The sequence below is a fragment of the Rhipicephalus microplus genome, chromosome 1, assembly GCF_043290135.1.
Source record: "Rhipicephalus microplus isolate Deutch F79 chromosome 1, USDA_Rmic, whole genome shotgun sequence".
NCBI lineage: Eukaryota > Metazoa > Arthropoda > Arachnida > Ixodida > Ixodidae > Rhipicephalus > Rhipicephalus microplus.
In genome coordinates this window covers 294,047,295-294,075,280 of record NC_134700.1, presented here as the reverse complement: position 1 = coordinate 294,075,280, position 27,986 = coordinate 294,047,295, and the positions used below count along the sequence as shown (strand labels likewise).

The 27,986-nt window shown below is 50.1% G+C and overlaps 1 protein-coding gene across 1 annotated transcript; it reads left to right on the top strand.

The window, feature by feature from the left end:
- The first annotated feature begins 2 nt into the window (after positions 1 to 2).
- LOC142764178 (protein ABHD1-like) lies at positions 3 to 27,977 on the top strand. The gene is made up of 5 exons (XM_075865182.1): positions 3 to 1,424; positions 3,312 to 3,593; positions 23,276 to 23,542; positions 25,882 to 26,004; positions 26,457 to 27,977. The coding sequence occupies exons 1-5, from the start codon at positions 1,206 to 1,208 to the stop codon at positions 26,964 to 26,966; spliced, it is 1,401 nt and encodes a 466-aa protein (XP_075721297.1). The 5' UTR covers positions 3 to 1,205; the 3' UTR covers positions 26,967 to 27,977.
- The last annotated feature ends 9 nt before the right edge of the window (positions 27,978 to 27,986 follow it).

The window sequence follows — 27,986 nt, the reverse complement described above, 5'->3', positions numbered from 1 at the left end:
CAAAAATGTGTTGACGATGATTGTGTTAATGATGACTACGATTGTGGTACTTCTCTTTATGACTGGCACGTATTTTTTAAGTGCAGCAAGTGAAACTTAATGTTTAAGATGTTTCAACCGTGTGTTAATGTAGTGAACCGTTCTACTTAACTATCACACCTTGGTAAACGTCGGGACTGTTGCCAAGTCCTAAATTATTGGGAACTCGTTTCACTAAAAGGCAGGTATACAAAGCTGAAAACGAATGGGAGGGACAGCACGTACACAATTTTTTTTTCTTCTTCTCGTTTCCTACATTTCTGCATGTCAGTAACACGAGTTCCACACCAACTTGTTCTGCTTTGAGCCCTTCTTGCAAACTCTTTCGCGGCCTTGTTTGCGGACAGGCTTGCACCACGCGTTGGCGAATCCAAGCGTAGAAGAGGAAGGTCACCTCGCGCCTCTGCCGTAATCAGGTTAGAAGATCAGCTATCCACACAGATAGGATGGAAGCAATAACCACGTGGACGGACTATAATCACCTAAAATATCCATGGAAATTCTCGACAATCAGAAGTGATGATCACCAGATTTTGATGCCGTGTCCTCTCATTAAACTTTTACTAGTACAGGGCTGGTCTGACGATATCACCTCTCTGCCAATTCTGCGGAAAACTGGAAAATATCGCACAATACGCTTTTGTCATGTGCAAAATATTCACGTATCAGAAATCGATATCTAATTACTCCTTTTTTTAGGCTTGACCTTATTGGATGAAAATGTGTTAAGCTTCGGTGCCTCAGGTTTGGGATACTACCACAAGGATGCCTTTGATGCCGCGTGTAATTTCATTATAACTACTCAACAAGTACCATTTTAATCTGGCATTTAAAATTCTTCGTCATTTTGTTAAGCTAAAACTGAAGTTTTCAAAATTATTCCCGTCAGTTTATTACGGCAGTCTGGAATAAAGGCTCGTAAGCATATTACTTGTAGATAAATTGAATATTTCACGTATTATTGCCATTTCATTTCTTTATTTCTGGTTTTACATTTCATAGCTTACCTAAAAACTTTTAACAGTCCCTACGCTACATTTTTGGACAATCCCCCAAAGTGGGTACGTGCCATGTATCTGGGGAAGCAAAGCAAAGCTCATAGCCGATGTCATCAGCCGCACCGGCGGGGCCAAAATTGCTCGCCGCGAAAATAGAATTGGTCAAGCATGCTGTCCACGCTGCAGCTGGTGTGCCTGACGGCGTTCGCGGTGTACCTGCTGTACTACTACGCGTGCGTGGTGCGCAAGCCGTGGGTCATCTGCGGCTCCGCAAGCATGCGCGCCTTCCTGCGCGTCAACTGCGGCTCGCTGGTCGAAGACCTCTTCTGGCCGCCCGTCTGGTGCATCGGGGCAAACTTTCAGTGCCTCGTCAGCCTCGTCGTACAGGTGGGAGGCAAGGTTGCGAACATCCACAATAGCTCTCGTGCTTCCTTGGCCGTGTATCAGAGTGTGCTATTATTGGCGATGCTCTGGGTCTGGCCTTTACTCACTCTCGAATAGCGCTACCGCTGACCCGTAGATGTATTTGTTCCGAGATTCGGCGCACTTGTCAAACGCGTCATGAGCATAACAGTCCTTTTGAGGCTGAGTTGAACAGTACTACGGCCGCTAGGCCGTGCGAACTACGAAGGACGGGCATATTCCACACTAAAGAAACAGGCGGATTTACACTTGCAATGAGTGGATGTCAATAAGCATCTATTCTGTCAGAACAATGCAGGTCATTTGAAAATAATCTGTGACCTATTTTTATAAGAAAACTGGATCGTTTTCTAGATGTTATTAGGAGATCAATGGTTCACGCTTCGGTTACACGCTGCGGTCATTATGTGACACGCCGCTACGGGTAACTTCCGATAAAATTTCGCAGTCACTTAACGAGCACGTATAGTTTTGTAAGCTCGCCACTCGCTTTCGTCTTGTTCTATACGTCGGCCCTTCCAATTGGCTGAAACACCGTCATTGGCTGCTCGGGTTCACGCTTTAATACCACTACTGGTTGTTGATAATATGTGTGATTATAATCTTAGCCTTATCCACAGTGCTAGACGAAGGATATGCCACGAAATGTTAAAGGACCCCCAACAGCGAAAGGTTTATACGCGAGTTTTTTTACAATGATGTGTAGCATTGCGTATAGTAACCCCTAAATCGATCACACATCGTATGCTGGCGTCGTTAATTCCGAACGATTTTGAGTCAGTTCGAAACTCCCGCCTTAATGTCATACACAATTAGCGCCAATTACTGAGACTACGTGCGCTCATGCTTCGGTGACGCTTAACACGCTGTTTTCAAACAGGGGGACCCGCAGGTGGTAAAGAATGAAACGATGTGGATGCGACAAAAGCTTTTTGAAAAGTGATGCCAACATGTAAAGAACGTGGTTAATTTGTATTCTTGTATAGCGCACTGATAGGCACGCTTTCGTCACTGATAATCAGAAGCCGGACTCTTCAGCTCTAAAGAAAAAACGTGTTCTTGGCGTCAAAACTGGCAGGCAGAACAACGCTTTTAGCCTCCGATATTGTAAATATTGGTACGGTAAAATTTTACATAAATGCAAATAACTTCAAAGCAAGACATGCGCGACCTCTGTTTACGACACAAAAAAAATGTTATTGTTTAGGGTGATATAGGCACCAACAGTTCAACTGAACGGGCAATAGTCCTTTGTCCCGCCGCTCACTTGGCAGAGCATGGTCTCTCCGCTTAATCTGTGGCATGGTGAGCCGAGAGCCCACTGTCGAATAAACACACACCTCTGCGCTTTATTTTTTTGCGTCATGACTGATAAGGGCGCAGCTAGAGAGCAGACATAAACCAGGAAGAGCAGATACTTGCTATTGGGCGGGCCGAATCACGTATAGAACCAGCCCCATTGATGGTTTAAAAGATAAATATACCAAATAAACAAAAGCCGCGTGCACATCTTAATTATCTTTTCTCTTCACTCTTCCCTGCTGGCTCTCCACAATTACACACTCGCCAATCACTCTCAGCATGTGAGCGCTGTGGCTTATGCTCACCTGCACGTCCGTCTCCGGGAGTTGGTTGAACTATAGGACTTATATGCAATTAAGTGCTCCAGAAATGGGTATTTATAGGAACTATAAAAATACCAGGAAAGCCCTCCTTAGCCTCTAAAAAGGAAGGAACAAAATAGCGTATGAGGAACGAAACAGGCATTTGCCTAAAGTCCGGTCTATATACTGATGAGCGCCGAAGACCAAAGCGGTGACCTCTCGGAAACAGCTTCTCTGCGGCGCGCAGAACTTCCTGCCCCTGCTGCCTCTGCGGCGGCAGATGCTGACGCTCTCGGATGGCGGCACGGTGGCGCTGGACTGGATCAACGAGGAGTGTCCGCCGCCGGTGGTGGTGCTCTTCCTGACGGGCCTGTCCAGCGGCAGCCAGGTGTACTACATGCGCGGGCTGGTGCCCCTGGTGGCTCGGCTGCGTTGCCCCTGCGTGGTGCTCAACAACCGCGGCCAGAACGGACTGCAGCTCAACAACTTCAGGCTCGTCTCGGCGCTCAGCACCGGCGACCTCGCCGAGGTACGACAATTGCAGGGGCAGCTCGGGGAAGAAGACACGCGTATACCGATGTAAAGATCAGTGTTATATGTGAAAGCGCTCCGTGTGCTGGCAACGCTGGCCGAAAGAACAAAGATGGCTGCGCCTGCAGGGTCAACGCGGCACTTTCACTTGGCGCTGAAGTTTCTTGATTGTGGCGTGGGACCGCGTTGCTTCGTCAAAGGCGAAATGGTGCTGGTCTCGGACCGTCTCATTCTCGTCGAGTTGAAGGAGTACAGTGGTGAAACAGCGGAAAAAGTTGCGCTGTGCGCGCAAACATCGAGCCTCTTTGGCGAACCACGACACTTAAAGTTGGAGGACTGGCATATAGCGAGCCCGAGGTGTAAGTAGGCAACTGTTCATGTGTAGCGGGCCTCTCCGAAAGGTGCTATCACTTTTTCACTGCGTTGCTACGAGCAAGGCCTTCACAGTTTTCCAGGTATACCTACACTGCGACGTGTGCGGGCGGTTGCATGTATCCTATTGAGTTCCGCTGTTCCGTCAAAAGCTGAATAAGCATGTTGTTCACTTGATTATAGAACATAGCTATGCCTAGGCCAGTATAGCTTGAGATACGGCTAATTTTAGTTTCGACTGTAATACGAGTACTGCTTTCTTTTCGTTCGCGATCCATTTTATTAAAGGGACTGTCTACCGCTCAGAAGAATTTTTCTGATTGTGGCGCAAATGAAAAGTTCATTCATGACATTGGCAGCAACGAGAATCCTTTTGGGCCAGAAACAAGGAATTATAATTTTTACTTGATGTTGAGGGGACTCTAGGTGGTGGTGTGGCTTGCGGACGCGTCTGCATCGGCTCCGCCAACCGACGTTGTTGAACTGAGTTTGATGTGCTTTCCCTCCGAGATTTCTACTAAAACTTTCAAAGAACACCTGGATACCCCATTGATCACGGTAGGTCCACTGGAACCTCTTTTGTGGGTCCTTTCTCCGACACCAAGGGTTAGGCCTATTTGTGCTTATACACGGCATCGGGCGCCGCAGCGCGGAAAGGTGGAACGCGCGGCCCATGCCTCATGAGGCTGTGGTAGAAGGAGAGCAAATCTCCAATGAGGAAGCCGAATCCAACGGCTGGATTACCGCCCACAGAAAGCGGAATGCGGATAAAACCCGCTTCAAGCACGAGACGCGCTCGGCTAGGCAAAAGGGAGCCCATGTTGGCGCCGCTAAAGCCAGCCAGCTGAGAAAGGATGTCGCAGCCTCCAGGCAACCGCGCCTGCCCGCATCACACTTTCAAGTGGTCGTCCGCCAGGGGGGAGGACTGTATGTGCGAACATGCAGTCACTTAAACGTCACGCAAGCCTTTTTAATGCCTGCCATGCTGCCCCCAGCGGCAGCCGATGAGGATATCGTGTGTGCGAACGTCATGCAGACTATCTTCGTTATAAGCACACCCTCCGAATCGAATGTCAGTGCATACTGCAAAGTGCAGGAAATAATCTTGGCAGATAAAAGGCACTCTATTGCGACTTACATTACACCTCCGGGAAATACCTGTAGAGGTGTGGTCAGAGGCATCGACACCAATCTGGCCGAAGCTGCGCTGCAAAGCCTGTTTGTCACACCCAGTAACCCGATGGTGCTCGGAGTCAGGCGCATAAAAGAGACGCCTACCGAGATCGTACTTTTCAAAGGCATGAAAGTACCAAACTATGTTTACTGCGGCCCCAACATGCTACGATGTACCCTGTACAAGAAGCAAATCGACAATTGCCGTAACTGCGGCCGAATCGGCAACAGGCTCGACGTCTGCCCTAGACCGATCGACTGAAAAAAAAATGGCAGTATATCCACGAGGAGAGAGAGACGCGGAATGGGAGGCTGCGTTCGTACGGCTCCTGTGGACGCGCAACTAAATCTGTGTTTCTAGAGTTTTTTCTTCAAGTGTTCATGAACTGTTGCTCGCATCGGTACCGAGAAGTCATCAGGATCCTACCGATACCATATTTGACCACAGTGAGTGAGTTTTTGTCAAGTTAGGAACAATTTCTTTTCCTGTGGAGCGGTGCCCTCTTTAACCCTAACGAGTGGCTCGGGAGACCGCGCTTTTGCTGGGCTTGTTCTTGCCTGTGGCCGGCCTTTCGGAGGCCCGGTGCGCGGAATTATTTGCTCACGATGAAGTATGAAGTGCACGGAGAGGATATTTCAGAAGAAGAGTTTACTCTAGATAAAGGTTGGCAGTCCGCTGGGGCCAGAAGAGCTGGTGCCAAAACAAGCACTGCTGACTCTAACGCGCCATCGTCGCAGCCGGGCGCACGCCGCGGCAAATCGAGAGGCGCTGCGCTGAAGTCCAAAGTAATACGCGCGGGAAAGATGCCCTCCCTTCCTCAAGATGACATCAAGATTGTGATCCGGCCGAGAGGTGGACTCAATATCTCGAAAATTGGCGCAGCTACGGTGGCTGACGCAATACTAGTTGCTGCTGGCATAAGCCAGGAAGATTTGTGCCAGGATACTCTATGCCCGAATCTGCAGCAAAATATTATGGTTGCCAGTACTCCCAAGCGCGAAAACGCAGACCGATACGTTCGGATGAAGCAAATACTCATTTCAGGCAAGGTGCACGAGCTAAGTGCCTATGAGACTGCCCCACACTCCACTTGCAAAGGGGTGATTCGCAACGTCCCACTTCAAGACGGCCCTGACGTCATCGATGCGAAGATTGTCAACACAAATAATCCACTCGCCTTAGCAGCCAAGAGAATGGCCCAAACTGGCACGGTCATCATCGCTTTCGACGGGTATCGTGTACCGAACTTTGTCAGGTATGGACCAGTGCTGATGCAGTGCTCACTCTACCGCAAGCAAATCGACGTGTGTTATGCGTGCGGCCGTCTTGGTCATCGCGCTGACGTGTGCCCCACTCCCGGTGACACGATTTGCCGAGGCTGTGGTGCCGCAAGCCCTGACAAGCAACATGTGTGTACTCCCAAGTGCAAACTCTGTGGTGGCCAGCATCTCACGGCTAGCAAAGACTGTGCTCAAAGGTTCAAGATCCCGTACATTGTGCGCCGTCGTCGCAGTAAGCGTGCCAGAATGGCTGGTGCTGCGTCACCGTCCCCGCAACGTCACCTCGACACTGCGGGCGAGTTCCAGTCTTCGTCACCCACCACGGATGCTCAGCGCAGAGGCCTCCCGAGCGGCCTCCCGAGCGTCCCCGTTCCAGGGGACGCTCGGGAGGCCGCTCCGGATCTAGGCGCCGTGGTGCCTCCAAGTGATGTTCCGGCTCGCGCTCCAGGTCGACAGAACGTGCCCGGGGAAGTTCCACTTCTCAGCCTCGCTCCAACTCAAAGCTGGGGCACGTTTCGTCGGGGCCGACCAGGTCCCGCTCCCGCACGCCTACCACCTCTAACAGCAAGAAGCCGACGCTCTCCTGGGCTGACAAAGCCCGAGGAAGACGTGAGTCTCCTAAAGGCGACGAATCGAATCGCGGTTCTCCCCACGCGAGTGAGCTCGACGAGATGCGACGAGCTAACGAGCAGCTGAGGAAAGAAAACGCGCAGCTTAAGCAAGAAATGAGCAGGCTAGCAGCGGAGATGGCGGAGATTAGAAAGCTCGCGTCCTCGCCCCCTTCGGCCCAGCCCGCCCCAACCCCGGTCGCCATAGATACGTCTGAGGCACTTCATAGGCCTAGCGGAACTAAGCGCCGAGCAGTTGAGAACACACAAGAAGAAAAGGCGGTAAACTTACTGTCGGAACTCAAGGTTTCCTTTGCGAACATGCAGGCTACCTTAGCGAAAATTCAAGAAGCCGTGGCGCATCCAAAGATGGGATTAGGAGCACTGAGTGAACGCATAAGCAAGTTAGAAGAGGTCGATGCGAGGAGAGACCCCGGTCCGACTCCTTTGCAGGTCCCAGCACAACACTATGTACTAGCGCCACCGACTGAGGGCGCGATCCTCCGGGCTGCTATAGCTGCTTAACCATCCCCTCAGCCTAAACATGGATAGTGTGGACGAAAACTTCAGAATCTGGCAATAGAACTGTGGCGGGTTTACTCAAAAAAGCCCATTCTACAGCAATATTTAAGAACTCTCGATGTTAGGCCCCAAATCATCGCTGTTCAGGAAGTTGCGTCTGGGACCCCCATAAAAATCCCGGGTTACCTAGTAGCGTCATCACATTCAGGAGGTAAGGGAGTTGCCACACTTATCAGCAAAATGTACAATTACCTACCGCGTGACCTCGGTGCAGTTGCCGATGGCTTGAGTACGTAATGACTGAAATTATAATGAACTCACCCAAGAAGGGTCTTCGAAGAAATAGCCTTTTTATTCTCAACGTATACTGCAGTCCCAGTTATCGCAGGGCGAGAGCAAACTCTCTCCTCAAAAGGGCTGTGAGCATGGCCAGTAGTTACCCCCTTGTAGTTGTAGGGGATTTCAACGCCCCACACAGCGTGTGGGGATACATGTATGATACCCCAAAAGGACGCGAGCTAGGGCAGACTACGACAGAAGCCGACTTGACGCTTATAACTGACAAGGATTTTCCCACTAGGAGAGGTAACTCCATATGTGGGGATACCACCCCGGACCTGACTTTGGTGAAGAACATAGATGGGGTCAAATGGGCCAACACGGCTCTAGACCTCGGAAGTGACCAATACATCATCGAGGTATCCTTCGCTATTGCCCGCTTTAGGACGAAAAAATTCAAGGTGGTCGACTGGGACGCTTTTCGCGAAGTCAGAGCTGAGAGAGCACCGACGGCTGGGACAGACTTTAAAGGATGGTACAAAGGAATCAGAGATGACGCCACGGTAGCGACCAAGCAGGGCGTCACTGACCTCGGTGTTGAAAACATGGAGAGCAGGTTGGCACACCTACTAGAAGCCAAGCAAGCCCTACTCACGAGGTGGAAGGGACCGAAGCATAACAGGAGGCTCCGCAAGAAGGTTTCCGAGGTTAACAGGGCGATCGAGGAGCACTGCAAAACCTTGTGTAAACAACAATGGCATGAGCTCTGTGAGAGCATCGAGGGTCAGCTCAGATCTGGGAAGAGCTGGGGTTTTCTCAAACACCTTCTCGATCAGGGCAGCACCAGGTCCAGTCAGAGGCGATCCCTCGCACGAGCCATTCATCTTGCTACTGACTCTACCCCGGACGAATTGGTTGTCAACAAGCTTATAGACAGGTATCTGCGAGTCGCAGATCGCTCTGCACCCACACAGTTCTCGGAGTAGGCGGGGTGCGACGGGCCGGAGTTGGACCAGGACTATACTGTGGCCGAGATACGGCAGGCTCTCTTTTCCCTAAATGCCAAATCCGCCCCTGGCCCTGATGGCATAACCAATAAGATGCTCAAGAACCTTGATGATGACTCCATCGAATTCCTTACGGAAAAGATTAATGAGGTGTGGTGCAGTGGGGAGGTTCCCGCAGAATGGAAGACGGCCTACACAGTTCTAATCCCGAAACCTGGTAAATCACCAGGAATAGATCATCTAAGACCGATTTCTTTACCTTCCTGCGTCGGTAAGGTCGCAGAGCACGCCCTTCTGAACCGACTCAAGGTGCACCTCGAGACCAATGACATGTACACCCACAATATGATTGGTTTCAGAGCTGGTCTCTCGACACAGGATGCCATGAAGCTGATAAAGCATCAGATCATCGACCAGAGCACAGGAGATACCAGAGCCATCCTTGGATTAGACCTGGAGAAGGCTTTCGACAACGTCTCTCACGAATTCATTCTCCAGTATATTGCCAGCCTAGGGCTAGGGAAGAGGGTCTACGACTTCGTGAGATCCTTTCTTTACCAGAGAACTACCAAGCTCAAGATCGAAGGGTACTTCTCACGAGAGATCAACCTCGGTTCACGCGGCACGCCTCAGGGCTCAGTTATTTCACCAACACTATTTAACATCGTGATGATCGAGCTCTCCAAGGAACTCGCGAAGATTCAAGGAATCAATCATACCATCTACGCAGATGATATAACCATCTGGTGCACCAGCGGGAGCGACGGTAAAGTTGAGGAAGCCATGCAGCACGCAATCGACGTGACCGAACGTTTCCTCCATCCCACCGGTCTCAAGTGCTCCCCATAGAAATCTGAACTTCTGCTCTACAAGAAAAGACCCCGAGGCGGCGGCCACCGTCGCTGGAAACCTGCGTCTCAAAGTGAAATACGGCTTTTCACTAGTGACGGGTCCCCAGTGCCAAGAGTGGATTCGCTCCGAATATTGGGAATGTATATCGAGTCCAACGGCGCTAACGGAGCTGCACTGAGACAGATCACTACCAAGACGGAAAGTGCTCTCGGCCTCATCCGGACGATCACCAACAGACACCGCGGAATCAAGGAAGACAATCTCATCCGCATCATACATGCGTTTGTGCTCTGCCACCTTTCGTACTCGGCGGCCATGTATAATTGGCATGTTGCAGAAAAAAGTAAGCTCAATTCCCTCATAAGAAAGGTTTTCAAGCTCGCCCTCGGCTTGCCTGTAAGCACTGGCACTGAAAACCTTTTCAAGCTCGGTGTTCACAATACACTCGAAGAGATAATCGAGGCGCAAGAGCGCTCACAGCTGCTCAGGCTTTCCGGAACCAAATCGGGCCGCAAGATACTCGATGATTTGGGCCTCAACTCTATTGACCAGTGCCCCGATTCCATGCAGATTCCCAGAAACATCAGGTCTCAGCTGCGCATCGCACCCATTCCCCGCAATATGCACCCTGCACACAACGTCGGTCGGCGTAGGGCCAGGGGTAGAGCTCTGCTCGAGCACGTCCATAGCAACCCCACTGATGCAAGCTTTGTGGATGCTGCGCCATATGTCCAACAAGAGGCATTCGCTGTTTCCATCGTCGACTCAAATTCCAGGCTCACTTGCTCCGCCACAGTACGCACATCGAAGCCCGTGATAGCCGAACAGCTTGCAATCACGCTGGCTATGCTAGATAGTCGCAGAGAGTCAATATACAGCGACTCCAAGGCGGCTATCAATGCCTACGAAACCGGGATGGTAGCCCCTCAGGCCCTCCGCATTCTCCAAAGCGTCAAGAGTATCACGCCTCATTCTCTCACTTGGTTTCCCGCTCACCTGGGGTCGATTGAGGGCCCTACCTCTAACCCGAACGAGGGCGCACGCGAGGCCGCGCGAGGACTCACTGACCGCGCTGCCTCCACAGTCCCTCTACCTCGCTGGGAACTCTTACTTACGTTCAACGAAATAACAAAGCACTTCTATCTGTCAAGAAGGGTATTTTCTCTCCCACACCCGGCCTTGTGCAGGGCGCAGGCAATCACCCTAAGACTATTGCAAGCCAGTGCGTATCCTAACCCTGTGGTTCTTCATGCCCGGAATGGTATCCAAGTGCGGATTGCCCCGCACTTGGATACCCGGAATGGTATCCAAGTGCGGATTGCCCCGTTTGTGGACTGTTAGCCACATTCAATCATGTGTTGTGGGAATGTGAAGCCATCGGCCCCGCCCTCAGCGAGGACAGGTGGGCTGCGCTTTTACGCAGCTCCTAACTTAAGGATCAAACCCTGGCCGTCCAGAGTGCCCGTGAACGGGCCGCCAAGCTCGGCTTGACGGTTCCAACGTGGGATTAGCCGGGTGGCGCGGGGTCTCCCCTGCGTCTTCTCAGGACCAAAATAAAGTTTTAATCAATCAATCAGCATATCCACGGAGTGAATAATGAAGAGTGGGGTGAAACATTCGTCCGTCCATGCGTCCGTCTGTGTGACCGTCTATGCGTCCATCCGGCCGTCCGTGCGTGCGTCTGTTCGTGCGTCCGTCCTTGCGTTCGTCCATGCATCCGCCCCTGCGTCCGTCCATGCATCTGTCTGTGTGTTCGTTCGTCCATCTACTCAACACTCCAAGTACCACCATCTCGCATCTTTTCATGATATATTCCCCATAGAGAAGCACTACCATCCAGCGGACATTCCAAGGACTAAACGAGAGGTGGCACACGCACACTTTCTTACGGCTTGCGCTTCGGGTCTACTTCCCACCTTTAACCACCTCGAGTTCATGGTATATACTAGTTCACTGTATTCATGGCACTGCGGCCCAACGCTCGCTAAACCTTTCTAAAACCGAGGAGGTTACGCCCAGCGAGTATAACGTAGCAACCTTTTCCTGTCAGATAGTGCTCAATGTACATGCCAATGGCTGCTAATGGGAAATGAGAGACAGGAGAATTCGGCTTTTACTTTCTTACGGCTTGCGCTTCGTATCTACTTCCCACCTTTAACCACCTCAAGTTCATGGTACATATTAGTTCATTGTATTCATGGCACTGCAGCTCAACGCTCGCTAAACCTTTCTAAAACTAAGGAGCTTACACCGAGGGAGTATAACGTAGCAACCCTTTCTTCTCAGATAGTGCTCAATGTACATGCCAATAGCTGCTAATGGGAATCGCAGCGTGCGCGTTAACTAGAAGCCGAACGCTCCTGTCTCTCATTCCCCTTTAGCAGCCATTGGCATGTACATTGAGCACTATCTTTTATTGTTCAACAACGCACAGAAGAAATCTCTCACCGGCACCACCTTGGAGGTCAAAATGTTATATTCGTTACACACTACAGCGGCTACGAGGGACGAACGGGTGCCGCTATAAGGAGCTTCGCCCCTAAAAGTGTGTGAAAAGTTCGGGACTTCGATCATCGCAAACGGACATGAATGTGTGCAACCGAAGTGCGCGCTATGCGGAGACGCTCATCTCACCGGTGACCGTACCTGCGAAAACGGGTACCAAGTTCTCTACGTTGTAAGAAGACGACGTATAAAAAGAAGGAAAGGCGGCGACAAGACGAAGAACGCTACGAGCAACGCCGGAGACCGGGGAATCGCTGCTCCTACCAAGACACCAGCTGCGGCTGCTCCCAGGAACGCCGCCACGGAACGCTCTGAGAGTTCCCGGGGTGACTTCAACTCGCAACCTACCTGGGCGGACAAGGTAGCCGGAACAGGTGAGGCCCGTGCCGCCGCGCAACCAGGGAAACTGTCACAGCAAACGCGAGACAAAATACAATCGCTAGAGCACGATTGCAAGAAATGAAGCAGCGAGAGCGCGCGTCTAGTGATCAAGCTACCGCTGCCTCAGCGTCCGTCAACAGAGGCGCGAAACGCAGGGCGGGTCCTGAGCCCATGGACGAGGAGACGCTTAACATCTCAGGCATGCAAATACTGCTTGAAAAGCTAAGAAATGACATTATTGCTGAAATTACCCCTCTCAGGCTCCAACTGACCGAGTACACTGCGATGTTTCAAAATTTAGAATCAAACAGGCAGCACGCACTGCTTGGTACAAGCCCTTCGAGTCATTGAAATGGCTAATGCAAGCAATCTAGTCATCTGGCAACGGAATTGCGTCAGCTTCCGAAAAAAGGAAGGCAGTATTGCAACACTTACTTAGCTCCGCTACCGAAAGGCCATCCGTAATCCTCCTCCAGGAAACGCTCACCGATGTCATCGCTCTTCGTCACTATCGTGCTAAAGCGTATTTCAAGGAGGGCAAGAAGGGTGTAGCGACACTCGTCTCAAAGCATCTCGCCTATTTACGTCATGACGTAACGCCGGACTTGAAAATTGAACACATCATGATCGAGCTCATCCCGAACGCTAAACTTACGCAATCTGTTTTCATTTTAAACGATTACAGCTCACCAGCTGACAGAAAAGGGACTTTTAGATGCGAAGCATCTTATACTCGCGCCTTGTAGTGCGCCGTCCGCACCGCTTCTCGAACATTCGACAGCTGACGCGCGCGCATGCGCCGTCGTGCCGTCGCCCACTCTTCCACCATCTGTGCATCCCTTCCTCCTCTACACACCGCGCGCGCTTCACTCCTCCACCACCTGTGCACCCTTCCTCCTCTACACACCGCGTTCGACATCTACAATTCTCCTGATTCTCCAGTGGACGCGCATGTGGCGTCGCGCTTCGAGAACATTCAACAGCTGACAGTGCATGCGCCGTCGCGCTGTAGATATACTCAAGGTCGGCGCTCGCTCGCTCAGTTGCCGCTCGTCGGTTGGTTTGTACGGCGCGTCGACGTTCAAGGTCGCGGTGAAATGAATTCCAACGAATCCACAAACACAATGATCGACGTCCCTTCGACCAGCGCCGCCCTTTCGCATACGTGTGTACATGTTCACTCATTTAACACCCCCTCCTACAACCACGTTAACCAATTTAGCCATCGACCCAAGTAAGTCCCAATTTAACACCCCATTTCACAACCACGTTAACCAATTTAGCCATCGACCCAAGTAAGTCGCACTTTAACACCCCGTTAACCAATTATATGCTCCGCATCCTCCTCAGTGTTCCCCCGAGGGAAGCTGCGGGCAATTTTTTTCATGCTCTTTTCCACAAAGCGTGTAAAATTGCAGGTGATCGAACGCTCATCATAGCAGGGGACTTCAACGCACATCATCAAAATTGGGGCTATATCAAGTATACCGCAAAGCGCAAAGCCCTCGCGGCACAGATCACAGCTTGTGGTCTGTTATGCCTGCGAGTCCACAGCGAACGTCCGTGCTCTGAAAAAGGCAATCTGTGTCAAGGCCAGCCCGCGAGCCCACCTGACGCGATCAACAACTCAATGGCGTCATCACGCCACGGTGCCTTTCTGGCGCGCACGTGCAGTGAGTCATCTCAGCCACAAGCCCGTCGAGTAAACAACCGGCGTCTTCCTGTCTGGCGGCTGACGCAATGCGCGGCGACGTCACTCGTCTTTGGGTGCAGCCACCTGCAGCGCAGCCTCTCTAGATTCGATGAGAAAGAAGGACGCGGCCCAGCGGCGACCTCATTGGAGGATTCTGACCTCGCGACCAGCGGCGCTTCTGGTTGGACATTTGGGTTGGACCCGGGGCATATAAAAGAAGCCCTGCGGCGCGTCGAGAGCGGACCCCTTTGACAGCAGACCCATTTGAGAGTAGAGCTATGTGTTAGAGAGAAGCTCTTCGCATCTCTGTCGGCCCCAGTGCCGAATTTGTAACGCCTCTGTATATATGCTGTACATAAACCTTGTTTAACTCACCGTCGTCTCGTCCGCTCGTCTATCAGCTCTGCGCAGAAGCAGTCGCGAGCTGAGAAACCTACGCTACCAAACGGCTGGTGACCTTCCCGGCGGAGTTCGAAGCAGTGGCGCCTTCGGGACCGTGTTGGCGTCGCCGTCTTTCGAAACAGTGGTTGCAGCGGTGAGATTCCGAGGCGCCCTTCGTAACGTCGTCGGAGGCGCGCGTCGCAACAGGTCTCACATTGGTCACCGATCCACGATACCCCATCAGAATAGGCAACACGGTCGGCAGGGATACCACACCAGATTGGCCATGCTTTGGCCGCAAATAACACACACACAAAGTAAAGAAACACTCAACGACAAGCACAAGCAACTAGGCCAACAATCAGTACTGTTACAACAGATTTGACCACGGTTAGGAATGCAGAGGGACCCGCATGGACCAACCTATAAGAGAATCTTAGTCATCACTACATTAGCAGCCTCGCGATAAGAATCTCGTCACCACCACTTTGAAAATTTCACGTCACAGACTGAGACCTTTTTAGAGATATCGGAAAGCAAGACGAGAATAAATACAACTCGTTAAACGAAGTAATCACTCGCCTCAAAGAAGACGTTGCTGCTTCCACAAAGGAAGTGGAGACAGAAAGAGAGATAGAGCGCATGTACAGTTGATTAGCCCACCTGGTGGAAGCTAAAAATGCGCTGCAGGCTCAATGGAAAACGCAGAAACTAAACCAACGCCTACGCAAGAAAAATTGCTGAACTTAATAGGCAGATAGATGAGCATAGCGAAACGCTAGCTCGACAGCAATATGACGAAGTATGCAATGCCGTCCACGGGCAAATGAGGAGTGGTGCGAAGTGGAACCTGCTCAAACATCTACTGCGAGATAAAAGAATCCAAAGCCAATCAGCAGCTTACAATTGACAGACTTATCCACAACCTAAAGAACTCTAGTCTGACAGAGACGCAAATTATTGATGAGCTCGCCTCGAGATATCTTCGCACAGAACCCGCCTTACACAATGGCTATCCTCCTGCTGTGCCAGAGAACGGAACTCCTCTTGGTTCCCCCTTCACGTACGCAGAGGTACGAGAGGTTCTATATGAGCTCAACTGCAAATCAGCTCTAGGTCCTGATGGTATCAGTAACCAACTCTTAGAGAATTTACCTGACGAGGATATCGAGCTTCTAACGAATAAAATCAACGAGGTATGGGAGACAGGTGAGGTTCCAATAGAGTGGCGCGACGCGACCGTCATCCTCATTCCGAAGCCGGGGAAACCCCTGCAGCTTGGCTCGCTCCAGCTGATATCTCTTACTTCATGTGTGGGGAAGGTCGCCGAGCACGGTATCCTCAAGCGGGCCACTAAATTTGCTGAGGAAAGGAATCTCTTTCCGTTTAATCTAATTGGATTCAGGCCGTCCATGTCAACGCAGGATGTAATGTTCCTTTTAGAACACAAGATCATTGACAGGGTCTCCAGAGACACCAGAGCTGTTTTGGCACTTGACCTGGAAAAGGCCTTCGACAAGGTCAAACACTCTCACAAACCTTATTTCATTAAAGAAGCGGGTCTAGGAGAACATTTTTACAACTACATCAGCTCATTTCTTAAGAATAGAAAAGCTACCATTCGCCTAGGATCTCTCGGCTCGAAGACGTTTGATCTTGGACCCAGAGGAACTCTACAAGGGGCAGTGCTATCCCTATTTTTATTTAACTTATCGCTGAGAGCACTTTCTCTCAGTCTGGCCGAGATTGAAAGTTTCGGTCACGCCTTCTACGCAGACTAAATCACCGTCTGGTGCGAGGGGGGTAGTGATGGGCAAATTGAAGAGCGATTACAAACAGCGATCAGGGTTGTTGAATATTTTCTTCACCAGGCAGGACTCAGCTTGTCGTCTAATAAATCGGAATTGCTCCTTTACCGGCCAACAATAGGTGCAAAGAAAGAAAGTTTTTCCAATATCTTGATTACCACAACGATTGGCTCTATTATTCCGATCCTAAAGAAAGTTAGAATCCTCGGTATGTTCCTGGAGGAGGATGGCAGTAATGCCTACACGTTAGAACGCATCGCAGCCAAAGCATGACAAAATTCCATGACAAAATTAATCACAAGGGTGGCCAACAAACAAGGGGGTTATCCGAAGAGAACCTTCGTAGACTCTTTCACGCCTTCTGCGAACTGCCAACATCATGGACAGAGCGTGGGACTGGGAAGTTTTTTACAGCGTGTACTTACGCCGGGTCTGGTCGTACGCCAGCAGGGTCAGCAAGGTGACCCAACACGGTAATTTGTCGAAGACCGAAGTGGCACTTGGAGGAATTGAGCTACAGGCCGGCCCGTCGAAATATAGATAGAATGGTCAAAAGGCGTTCAAGGTAGGATGCGAAAGTAGGTGAGAAAATGATCACATCGTCCAGGTAACACAAACATGTCGACCATTTAAATCCTTGTAGGAGCGTGTCCATCATTCACTTGAGGGTCGCTGGAGCGTTGCAGAGACCGAAGGGCATGACCTTGAACTGGTAAAGACCGTCAGGGGTAACGAAGGCGATCTTTTCTCGGTCCAAGTCATCTGCAGCAATTTGCCAGTAGCCAGATCGGAGGTCGAGAGATGAAAAGAAGGTGGCGCCATGGAGGCAATCGAGGGTATCGTCAATGCGTGGTAGAGGGTACACGTCTTTTTTGGTAATTTTGTTGAGGTGGCGATAATCAACGCAGAAACGCCACGAGCCGTCTTTCTTCTTTACTTACACCAGGGGAGATGCCCAAGGGCTCGTTGATGGTTCGATTACATTTGTCGTAAGCATTTTGGCCACTTCTTCTTCAATCGCTTCTCGCTCGGACGCTGACACGCGGTACGGCTGATGGTGAGTGGGCGCAGAGTCGCCAGTGTTGATTCGGTGAGTGACAATTTTAGTCTAGCCCAAGGAACGATCGTCGGTGTCGAAAATGTCACTGTATGAGGTCAAAACCTGGCAGAGAGCGTCGGCCTGGTGAGGCGAAAGCTCCGATCAAATCATGTTTCGAAAAATAGCATTGTCTGAGCTGGGTGACCGTGAGACTACGCTTCGATCAGGAGCAGATACAGCGACAACACTGACATCGTCCTCTGTTATGGCAGTTAGCTGGGCTAGAGACATCTGGCAGGGCAACACTTGAGGGGTGAAACCAAAGTTAAGGAGCGGAAGAAACACACAGTTATCCGCTACGTTCGCGATGGTATGGGGCACAGTAACACTGCGCTTCAGCCGAACGTCAGTAATAGGCGTAACGATATAATCACTGTCAGGAACGGGAGGGGCCGATGACAAAGACACGTACGTTACGGCTGCAGGTGGCAATCGAACGAAAGTGGTTGGGCTCAAGCGGCTGGCGAGCTTTGCAGAGTAGTCAGCAAAGATTGGAAGATCGAGGCTGAGGGTACCAGACAAACAGTCAATAAAGGCAGAGTATGTCGAAAGGAAATCAATGCCAAGTATGAGGTCATGAGGGCAACAGGCTAGCACTGTCGTCACGGCGTGACGACCGGCAATGCTGACACGAGCAGTGCACATTCCGATTACTGGTACAGTACCGCCATCGGCAACACGTATTGCCTGCGTCGTAGACGACGTCATAATCTTTTGTAAGCGGTTGCGTAGAGAAGTGCTCATAATAGACAGGTGCGCACCTGTGTCAACGAGGGCGGTCACACGAACATGGTCAACTTTTACTTCAAACAGGTTGTGATGCGTGGGAAGCGTCCAGTAGAGCATTTTCGGCCGTCATTGGCATTGTAGCTTTACCCCCATAAGCTGTAATATCTAGTTTTCCTGCTGCGATCGTCCAGAGAATATCGGCGAGGAAAAGCGCCGAGGCGGCGGAGAGTGGGATTGGCGACGTAGCGGCGACGGGGAGCAAGAGTTTCGGCGACCGAACGAAGGGGCGTCAGTGAAGCGGCGACCGGGCAAAGGGGCGTCAGGGGAAGGCTCGTAAGATGACGACGAATATAAATTGAAGAGTGTGGCGGCTGAACGTCGAAGGCTCGTCGGGTGTATGTCCGCTGAGGTAGAGCAGGTCTGACGTGGTTGGTTTGACCAACGGCGGCGGCAATAGCGAGAAACGTGCCCAGCCTGGGGGAAGGAAAAACAAATAGGCCGGTAGTCGGTGTTCGCCATTCCGAAGGGTTACGGAAGGGCATTGTTGGAGGTAAACGGCGAGCGTGTCCTGGGGAGTAAGGCGGGACTTCAGGGCGAGTCAAGGGACATGCTGGTGGAAAGCCGAGGTTCGCCAACTCCTGCCTCACCACAGCTTGTATTAACGCCACTGACGGCTGTTGTTGGTCAGAGGCGAGCGTTGCGAAAACGGGTGGCTGAAGAGGAGCCGGACAGGCGGCTTCGATTTCCCGACGAACAATGCGTGTGACGTTGTAATACGTGGGGGACTGGCGGGCGGCTTCACACGATGAGGTCGCGGCCGTGTTGGGCAACCGGGTGAATCACTGAGTAATACAGCGGCTCTTGGCTTTTTCGAACCGCCGGCACTCTTTAATGATGGCGTTGATGGTGCAACGTTGTTGTACACTAGAAGATTAAATGCGTCGTCTGCTATGCCTTTCAGCACTTGGACCACTTTCTCAGACTCAATCATGTGCTTGTCAATCTGGCGGCATAGGGCGATGACGTCGTCAAAGTACGCGACGTGTGGCTCCGTCGACGTTTGTGCACGAGCCGCCAGTTGATTACGCGCTGTGATCTGCCGCCTAATGGTGTCGCCAAAAAGGTTATGGATGTTCTCTTTAAAGGAGTCCCAACTTGTAATATCCGCTTCGTGCGTCTAGAACCACAGCTTGCGCTGACCCGTTCGTACCGGTTGATCCATTTGTCGACGTCAACGCCACCTGACCGGAAAACACACCGGGATCACGAGCAGGAGGTAGAACGACTTACGTAGAAGTCACAGAAGGGGCAGATGGTGAAGACGATGATTGTTCAACCTGTGACATAGTTCGACCTATGATGATGCGGCCATAGCAGAGCTTCGTGATGAATACAGAGTACCCAGCACCTCCGCCACAAAGATGTTACGTAAAAATGACACGAGGCGTGCCTATTAAGAATCTATATTCACATTGATTCGTATAGCACCGACTAAGATGGAGGACAGCACGCACAACTGACAGACCACTTCCTCGTTGTCGTCTTCTGACCACTGATATGTCAGCTACATAGCAATATTAATACAGGCCAGTGCTTACTGTGCGGTCGGTTTAATGGCCACCCCGGCCTTTGTTTGTAAATAAGTGTCAGTGTGTAAATAAACTGAAGTAGCCAGGAAGTGAGCAAGCAGTCCAGTCCTCCATCGTGTCGCCGTGATCATCTGAACCACCGGGATTACATCCATTATCGCAATCTTAACTGCGTCTAACGTTGTCGTAACATCACGGCTGTAAACGAGACTGAATAACGTCTCATGAGTGGTCTCCTGACGAGCCGTGTTGTACGCGAATGTGATGTAGGGTAGGATGTCATCCCAGTTCTTGTGTTCTACGTCTGCGTATACATGCTGCTCATGTCTGCCAGGGTCCTGTTGAGACGTTCAGTCAGCCCGTTGGTCTGGAGATGGTATGTTATTGTCTTCCTGTGAGCGGTACCACATAGTCACAGAACGATGTCCAAAAGCTCGACCATGAACGCAGTACCTCTGTCGGTGATAATTACTGCGGGAGCGCCGTGCCTTAAGACGATGGCTTTGACAAAGAAGAATCGCGCCGCTTCAGCTGCAGTTTCCCGTCGCAGAGCTCCTGTCTCAACGTATCGGGTGAATTAATCGGTAGCTTCGATTATCCACCTGTTTCAAGCGGTACACGTCGGAAAGGGACCTAGAAAACCACTTTGTGCAAATGGGGTTGTCGGCACTTGAACAAGCTGTAACAGGCCGCTGGCTTAACGGGTGATCGTTTGCGGCACTGACAGTCGAAACACGTCGGCACATAAGTTTTCACGACCGTAGCAGGTTTCGGCCAGTAGTAGTTCTGCCCAATCCTTGCCAATGTCACGGTGTAGTTCAAGCGACCGGCGGTCGGCTCGTTGGGGCAGACGTAGAGGATTCCACATGGCAGCGATGACGGAACGACGAGCAAATAGCTGCTGTCGCTATAGGTGAGAAGTTCTTCGTGGAAAGTACGTCATTGCGCAAACAGTATTACGCTAGCCCCCTTGCAAATAATTTCGGCACGCTATTGATTTGTTCTTCGAGGTAACAAATCAGTGGCAGCAGTTCAGCATCGTCCCGCTGCTGGTGTGAAAGAGCGGCAGTGTGCAAAGCCCCCAAAAAGGCCATGTCGTAATCGTCGTGTTCAACGGGAGACTGAGAAACACAGTCGGCATCAGCGTGTCGTCTACCTGATTTGTAGGCAACGGTGTAGTCGAACTCTTGGAGCCGAAGACTCCAACGTGCGAGACGGCCGGATGGATCTTTGAAATTTGTTAACCAGCAGAGGGAATTCATGGTGATTGCTGATAACTGTGAACGAGCGACTGTCCAAATACGGACGAAATTTGATGACTGCCCATGTCACTGCGATACATTCTTTTGCGGTCATCGTGTAGTTGGCTTCTGATCGGGACCAACGTTTATGTTCGGGACAGCGTCCTGCTGGCATGAGCGATCACCTTTTCCCTGTTATTCTGCCACTGTACGAGTACTGCTCCGAGACCCATGGCACATTACTGGCCTCTATGTGCAATATGGTCGGCGCGTCTTCATTGAAGTAGGCGAGGACGGTAGGCGTTTGCATGACTGACGAAGCTCGTGAAATGCCCGCTGTTCGTCTTCGCCCCATGAGAAGGGGATATCTTCTCTAATGAGATGGATTAAGGGTCGTGGGATGCTTGAAAAATTGGCAGTAAATCGCCGGGAATAGGCACATAGTCTCAAAAAACTGCGAACTGATTTTTTGTCTGACAGGGTTGGGAAATTTGTTACGGTAGCAGATATCAACGAAACTATACTCCGTGCTTAGAGAAGCGCGAATATTAATAAGAATGCACACACGCTGAATAATGGCGTACTCACTGATGAGAATTAAGTCTTCCTGAGCGAACTGATTAGAACAAACTACCGTATTGTCGTTCACCTTCTATCCAATGTGTAAGTTTCTGATTTTCCATCGCGCGTCGTCTGCATCTTTCGGGAAGTGATAGAACGATGCGTTGCCATCTTTCCACCGTGATGCCACGCATTGTAGCACACTTCAATGGTCTTTAGACATTGTTTTCTTCTTTTTCTGGCTCGCGCCAGGTGGTGTTAGTGCGGCATGGCGAAAATAAATGAGCTATATATGGGGTCGCTTCTCAACGCGCGCAACGCGGTAACATATCTCCTTTGAAGGTTGACCCTGCTCAAGGCCGGGCTAGACTGCACTGCGAGAAGCGCGCGCAGGTGCAGTCTACCCTGCGCGCCGGAACTGGTAGGTGTTCTGTGGCGCGGCTACTAGATTTTAGTACACTGTAGTCCGGCCGTGCCCTGCTAGCGCTGTTTTTAGGCGCGGCCGCTAGGTGGCAAGTGCTTAGTTGGAGTCCCGAATACGACGACAATCTAACATTTGGTCATTTCTCCTGTGTTCGAAGAAACGGCTCGTGTTTACAATTACGAACGCAAACACGATAAGGCAACCGCGTTTCAGCATATATGCACAAATATTTACAGTCCTTTTACTTACCAGACCGTGTTCCAAATCTAACTCCTGGTTAGTGCGGTTGGTTGTAACTGACTTGAATTTGGTGGCTCGAAGTTGTTGAAATTGTGCTTTGAAAAAAAAATGTTAGAACAAAAACGAAACTTCAGACTGTAAGCGTTACGTCTCTGAAATAGCTTGCCTCTGTATCGTCATCATCATCAGCCTGACTACGTCCACTGCAGGACAAAGGCCTCTCCCATGTTCCGCCAGTAAACTCTGTCCTGTGCTTGCTGCTGCCAATTTATACCCGCAAACTTCTTAATTTCATCTGCCCACCTAACCTTCTGTCTCCCCCTAACCCGCTTCCCTTCGCTGGGAATCCAGTTAGTTACCCTTAATGACCAGCATTTATCCTGTCTACGCGCTACATGCCCGGCCCATGTCCATTTCCTCTTCTTGATTTCAACTATGATATCCTTAGCCCCCGTTTGTTCCCTAATCCACTCTGCCCTCTTCTTGTCTTTTAAGGTTACACCTACCATTTTTCTTTCCATTGCTCGCTGCGTCATCCTCAATTTAAGCTGAACCCTCTTTGTAAGTCTCCAGGTTTCTGCTCCGTAGCTAAGTACCGGCAAGATGCAGCTGTTATATACCTTCCTCTTGAGGGATAGTGACAATCTACCTGTCATGACTTGAGAGTGCTTGCCAAATGTGCTCCACCCCATTCTAATTCTTCTAGTTACTTCAATCTCTTGGTTCGGCTCCGCGGTTATTACCTGCCGTAAGTAGACATAGTCTTTTACAACTTGAAGTGCACTATTACCTATCTCGAAGCCTCTGTATATATAACCTCAAACCCCAGTTACCTCAGCCAACGCATATGAAAGCGTCGTAATGATGCTGGGAAATGGGCGATACATGGCGACGCGGGCTCGTGCTCTGACGGTAACCGTGCGCGTGCATCGTAGGTGGTGATGGCTGTGCGCCGGCGCTTCCCGGGCAGCGTGGTGGTGGCCGTGGGCTACTCGATGGGTGGCCTGCTGCTCAGCCACTACCTTCTGCAGACAGGCGACGCGTCACAGATCGATGCCGGCCTGTCTGTATCGGCGCCGTTTCATCTGCCCACCAGCTACGACAACCTGATGAGCTGGTCCTCGAACTTCCTCATCAACTTATACCTCACCAACTGCCTCATGACGCTCGTCAGGAGGAACGTCCACGTTATGAGCGCCACCGTAACAATGATTTCCTTTATTTAATGGTTCACAGTCGCGTCCATCCGTGCCCTGCCACGGTGCCAGCTGTTACATCTTCTCCTTACACTCTCAGCAATCACGTGATTGCCGGGAGAGAATAAAAAAAAGAAGACACGGCATAGTCAGTCGAATGGACACAAACGTTCGTCGAACACACTTTAGAATTCACAAAGTGTATTTCAATTTTTTATTAAAGCGAAAGCCTTAGCTGCCTTATCAAATATGAAAATCGACCGCTGGTTGCTTCAACGCGAGTAATGCGCAAAACCATCACGTGGTGACGTCATCATATGAAGTTGTCGTGAGGTCACAGATCGCCATTTCTAACGTCACTATGAAGTCACAATGATGTCTCATAACACGTTATCAAATGATATATTGTCGCTTGGTGAAGTAAGGGCCGATCACGGGACAGGGCGACGCCAGGTGAGGTGCGCCCGACACCGGAAACGGAGCAATACCATGTTAGGCGCAGGCAACTTTTACGAAAGGGGAGGGGGGGAGCTAGGAAGTATCCTTACATTAACTGAGAAGAAAAAAAATATTTTCGCCTTCTCGTCATCATACAGGGAATATGTGAGCGTCTCATCATTAGTGAATGACAGCTATTGGAAGAGAGACGCCGAATTAGGAGAAGGAAGAAATGAGGAAGGACAGGGAGGTTAGGACACCGATATAACATGCATTCGTATATACAACACAGGACTGTGTTGATTGATTCGTTTTCTTCAATGGCGCAAAGTATCACTTCTGACAAAGCGCGACACACGGAATAGATTGAAAATATTTTCACGTGACAGTAAAAAGGCCTAAATTCAGTATTCGCACATGTGTAAAATGGCAAAAGAATAGGCTCTTGGTGTTTGACTATGAATATAGTACCTATCATTGACGTGTTCAGGGGGGAGGCGTTGACACACCCACCCACCCACCCACACACACACACACACACACACACACACACACACACACACACACACACACACACACACACACACACACACACACACATATATATATATATATATATATATATATATATATATATATATATATATATATATATATATATATATATATATAGAGAGAGAGAGAGAGAGAGAGAGAGAGAAATATAACAGACAATAATGCCAAGGAAAATATAGGAGAGGTTATTAGACCGAACCGTAAGGTAAATGTGAAGAAAGAAAAGTGGGCGAAAAGATAACTTGCCGTGGGCTGGAACCAAACCTGCGACCTTCAAATAAAGCATACCATGCTCTACCACTAAGCTACCACGGCAGCTATCCTCCCAGCCACTTGATTGGGTGTATATGTGAATTTAAACGTGAGAGTGTCAGTCAGCGCCATCTGTAGCGACGGCGGCGAGTGTGGCACACTCTTTTATGAGCCTGTGTTGCGCCATGTAGCACGTGAACTTATTACGAGCTGACAGCTGACCAATAGTCCCTCGTATACAACCTAAGGCACCAAGTCTGTCAGTACGAGACCCTCGTTAATGAATAGGGGAAAGAAGTGTATACTTAAGGGCTCGTTTTCCCGTGTTTTGACACAATATTAATGAAATCTAATAGACAATAATGCCAAGGAAAGTATATGAGAGCTTATTACACCGAATTGTAAGGTAAATGTGAAGAAAGAAAAGTGGGTGAAAAAAGATAACTTGCCGTGGACAGGAACCGAACCTGCGAAGAGTGTGCCATACTCGCCGCAATCGGTACAGATGGCGCTGACTGACACTCCCACGTTTAAATTCACATATATACTCAATGAAGTGGCTGGGAGGATAGCCGCCGTGATAGCTCAGTGGTAGAGCATGGAACGCGTTATTCGAAGGTCGCAGGTTCGGATCCTGCCCACGGCACGTTATCTTTTCCCCCACTTTTCTTTCTTCATATTTACCTTACGATTCGGTTTAACCGCCCCTATACTTTTCTTGGCATTATTGTCTGCTGGATTTCATTAACATTGTGTCAAAACACGGAAAAACGAGCCCTTAAGTATACACTTCTTCACCTCTTTCCCACACACACGCACACACACACACACACACACACACACACATATATATATATATATATATATATATATATATATATATATATATATATAATATATATATATATATATATATATATATATATATATATATATATATATATATATATATGTGGGAAAGAGGTGAAGAAGTGTATACTTAAGGGCTCGTTTTTCCGTGTGTGTGTGTGTGTTTACATTGGGACCTGCTCATTTCTCACTTATTCTAATGAATCGCGAGTATTACAATAATTTCATCTTAGATTCATAAACGTGTGCAGGATATGATCGACGTGAACCAGCTGCAACGGTGTCGCACGCTTTCCGACTTCGACAACCACTACACGGCGCCGGTGTTCGGGTTCCGGACCGCCATGGATTTCTACGCGTACGCCAGCCTCAACGTGAGTCTGAATGATGTTTTACCAGCTGTACACGCGGTTGCACCAGCACTCTATATATCGGCAGTGCACCCACTGACTATAATGCAGATAGGCATCAGCAATATGGGGGGCACTGGCGTAACCGCAAGGGGCGGGTTGAGGGGCGGGGAGCAGACTATCCAAATTTTTCATACTGCGTGTTAAATATATACACGCACACCAGGAACTCACATACGGTTGAAACCCCACAGAAAAAAATTCTGGCTAGGTCTCTGATTCGGAGGGTTATGCGTATGCAGGCCATGGACCCGAACGCTAGTTGGTGAGGCGCGGCATGCAAACTTGGTCACTTGGTATCTTCTCCCCTGCACACCTATGAGGCAGACCCACCCGCCCCTCCATGCACGCGCTAGTGTGTATACGTACTTGCCCCAATCTCTTGACTTTCTGCTTTGACGTGAACACGCGTGCAGGGTAAGCTGTCGACGGTGCGGCGACCGTTGCTCTACCTGGTGGCGGTCGACGACGCATTCGGTTCTCTCGAGACGCTGCCGGTGGCCGAAATCGAGCAGTCTCCCTGGCTGAGTGCGGTCGTCACACCGCGGGGCGGCCACCTTGGATTCGTCGACGGCTGGCTTTGGCCCAAGATGCCCTTCTACTCGGAGCGCTTCACGGCCGCCTACGTGCGCGGCCTTCTGGCTCTCGTCAGGGGACCACTGGGCCCGAAGGCGCTGCACTCGCTCGCGTATCCGAGAAGCACTGAATCACTATCGCCGTACCAACCAATCGCAGAAAAGCTGACAGCCAGCTACGTCACGTCGCGACCGGGGGACCGAGAAGGCGCTGCGGCGGAGAAGCCGTCCGGCGAGAACAAACGGAATCAAGATATCATACGAGCTTTGGTGACCACTCATACGCCGCCCAGAGCGGTCCAGCACTCGTGTGCGGCTCGAACCGAACCGGGCGCCTGCGCTACAGCGTGACGCACGAGACAGGTCCGAGGGCCCATGTGATTCGAATACACCGTTCTCGGGGAGAAATTAAACTGAAAATTGCGCAGCATTGCAAGTGTTGCAGGCGCACGATATCGTAGTCGTCATATCTGCGTTAAATGTGGATTAGATATCACGAGTGCACTGTCGCTTAGATTATCCGAACGACGCATATCTCGTACCATGACATGAATTATGTACAATATGTTTGTAGTGTAGCTTTTTTTTTATATCACCGGAGTGAGTGCTTATGATAACGCCTTATCTGTGTTGCGAAATTTTCCCTTTCTCTCGTTTTTGTAGGTATTTCAATATCTTACGTTGATATCCAGACAGCCAGATGCATATATTAAATTTATATTTGAATTTCCTTGCTCACATGTCTTGAGGGCATCTGCAGAAAAGCAGCAATCACCAGTCCGCACTCCTGTATTTAGAAAACTGAATTCGTAATGAAGTTGTGGAAAAAGGTAGACAACAGTCGTTCACACAAATAAGTGAAAAGTTTATTAGGTGGGGCAGCACAACGACCTTACTCCGCAAAATTCATGCATATCAATGCTCGAAGTAAAAACAGATAGAAAAAAGCTGCAATAGCTTGAAGAGCCCTCCCAACTTTGTACTTATCAGCGTACGCGGCATGTACCTTGAAGTGCCAGAAAAATATTCGCAACTACAAATATTCACAGAGATGCTAAGTATCTTCAATGGCACTTGGCAAAGCATAAATTTAAAAACTGCACGGCCCTTTAGCTTCTTCGTAAAAAATCGTTCTTTAGTCTTCATAGAGCAAATGGCACAAATGCACATACAATCAGCTGTTTTCAGCACTTGTAGTGTATACTGATCCCGAAGGAGTACGGCCACTAGCGTGGGTCCGGTCTTAGCGAGCCGCAGGGCACGCGTTAACCGTCACCGTGGCGAGAGCACGATACCGCTCAAGGTCGCAACACTTCATTTTCTGTGGCAACACCAAAACACAGTACAGCCCATTGCAAAGGCGCGGCGGGA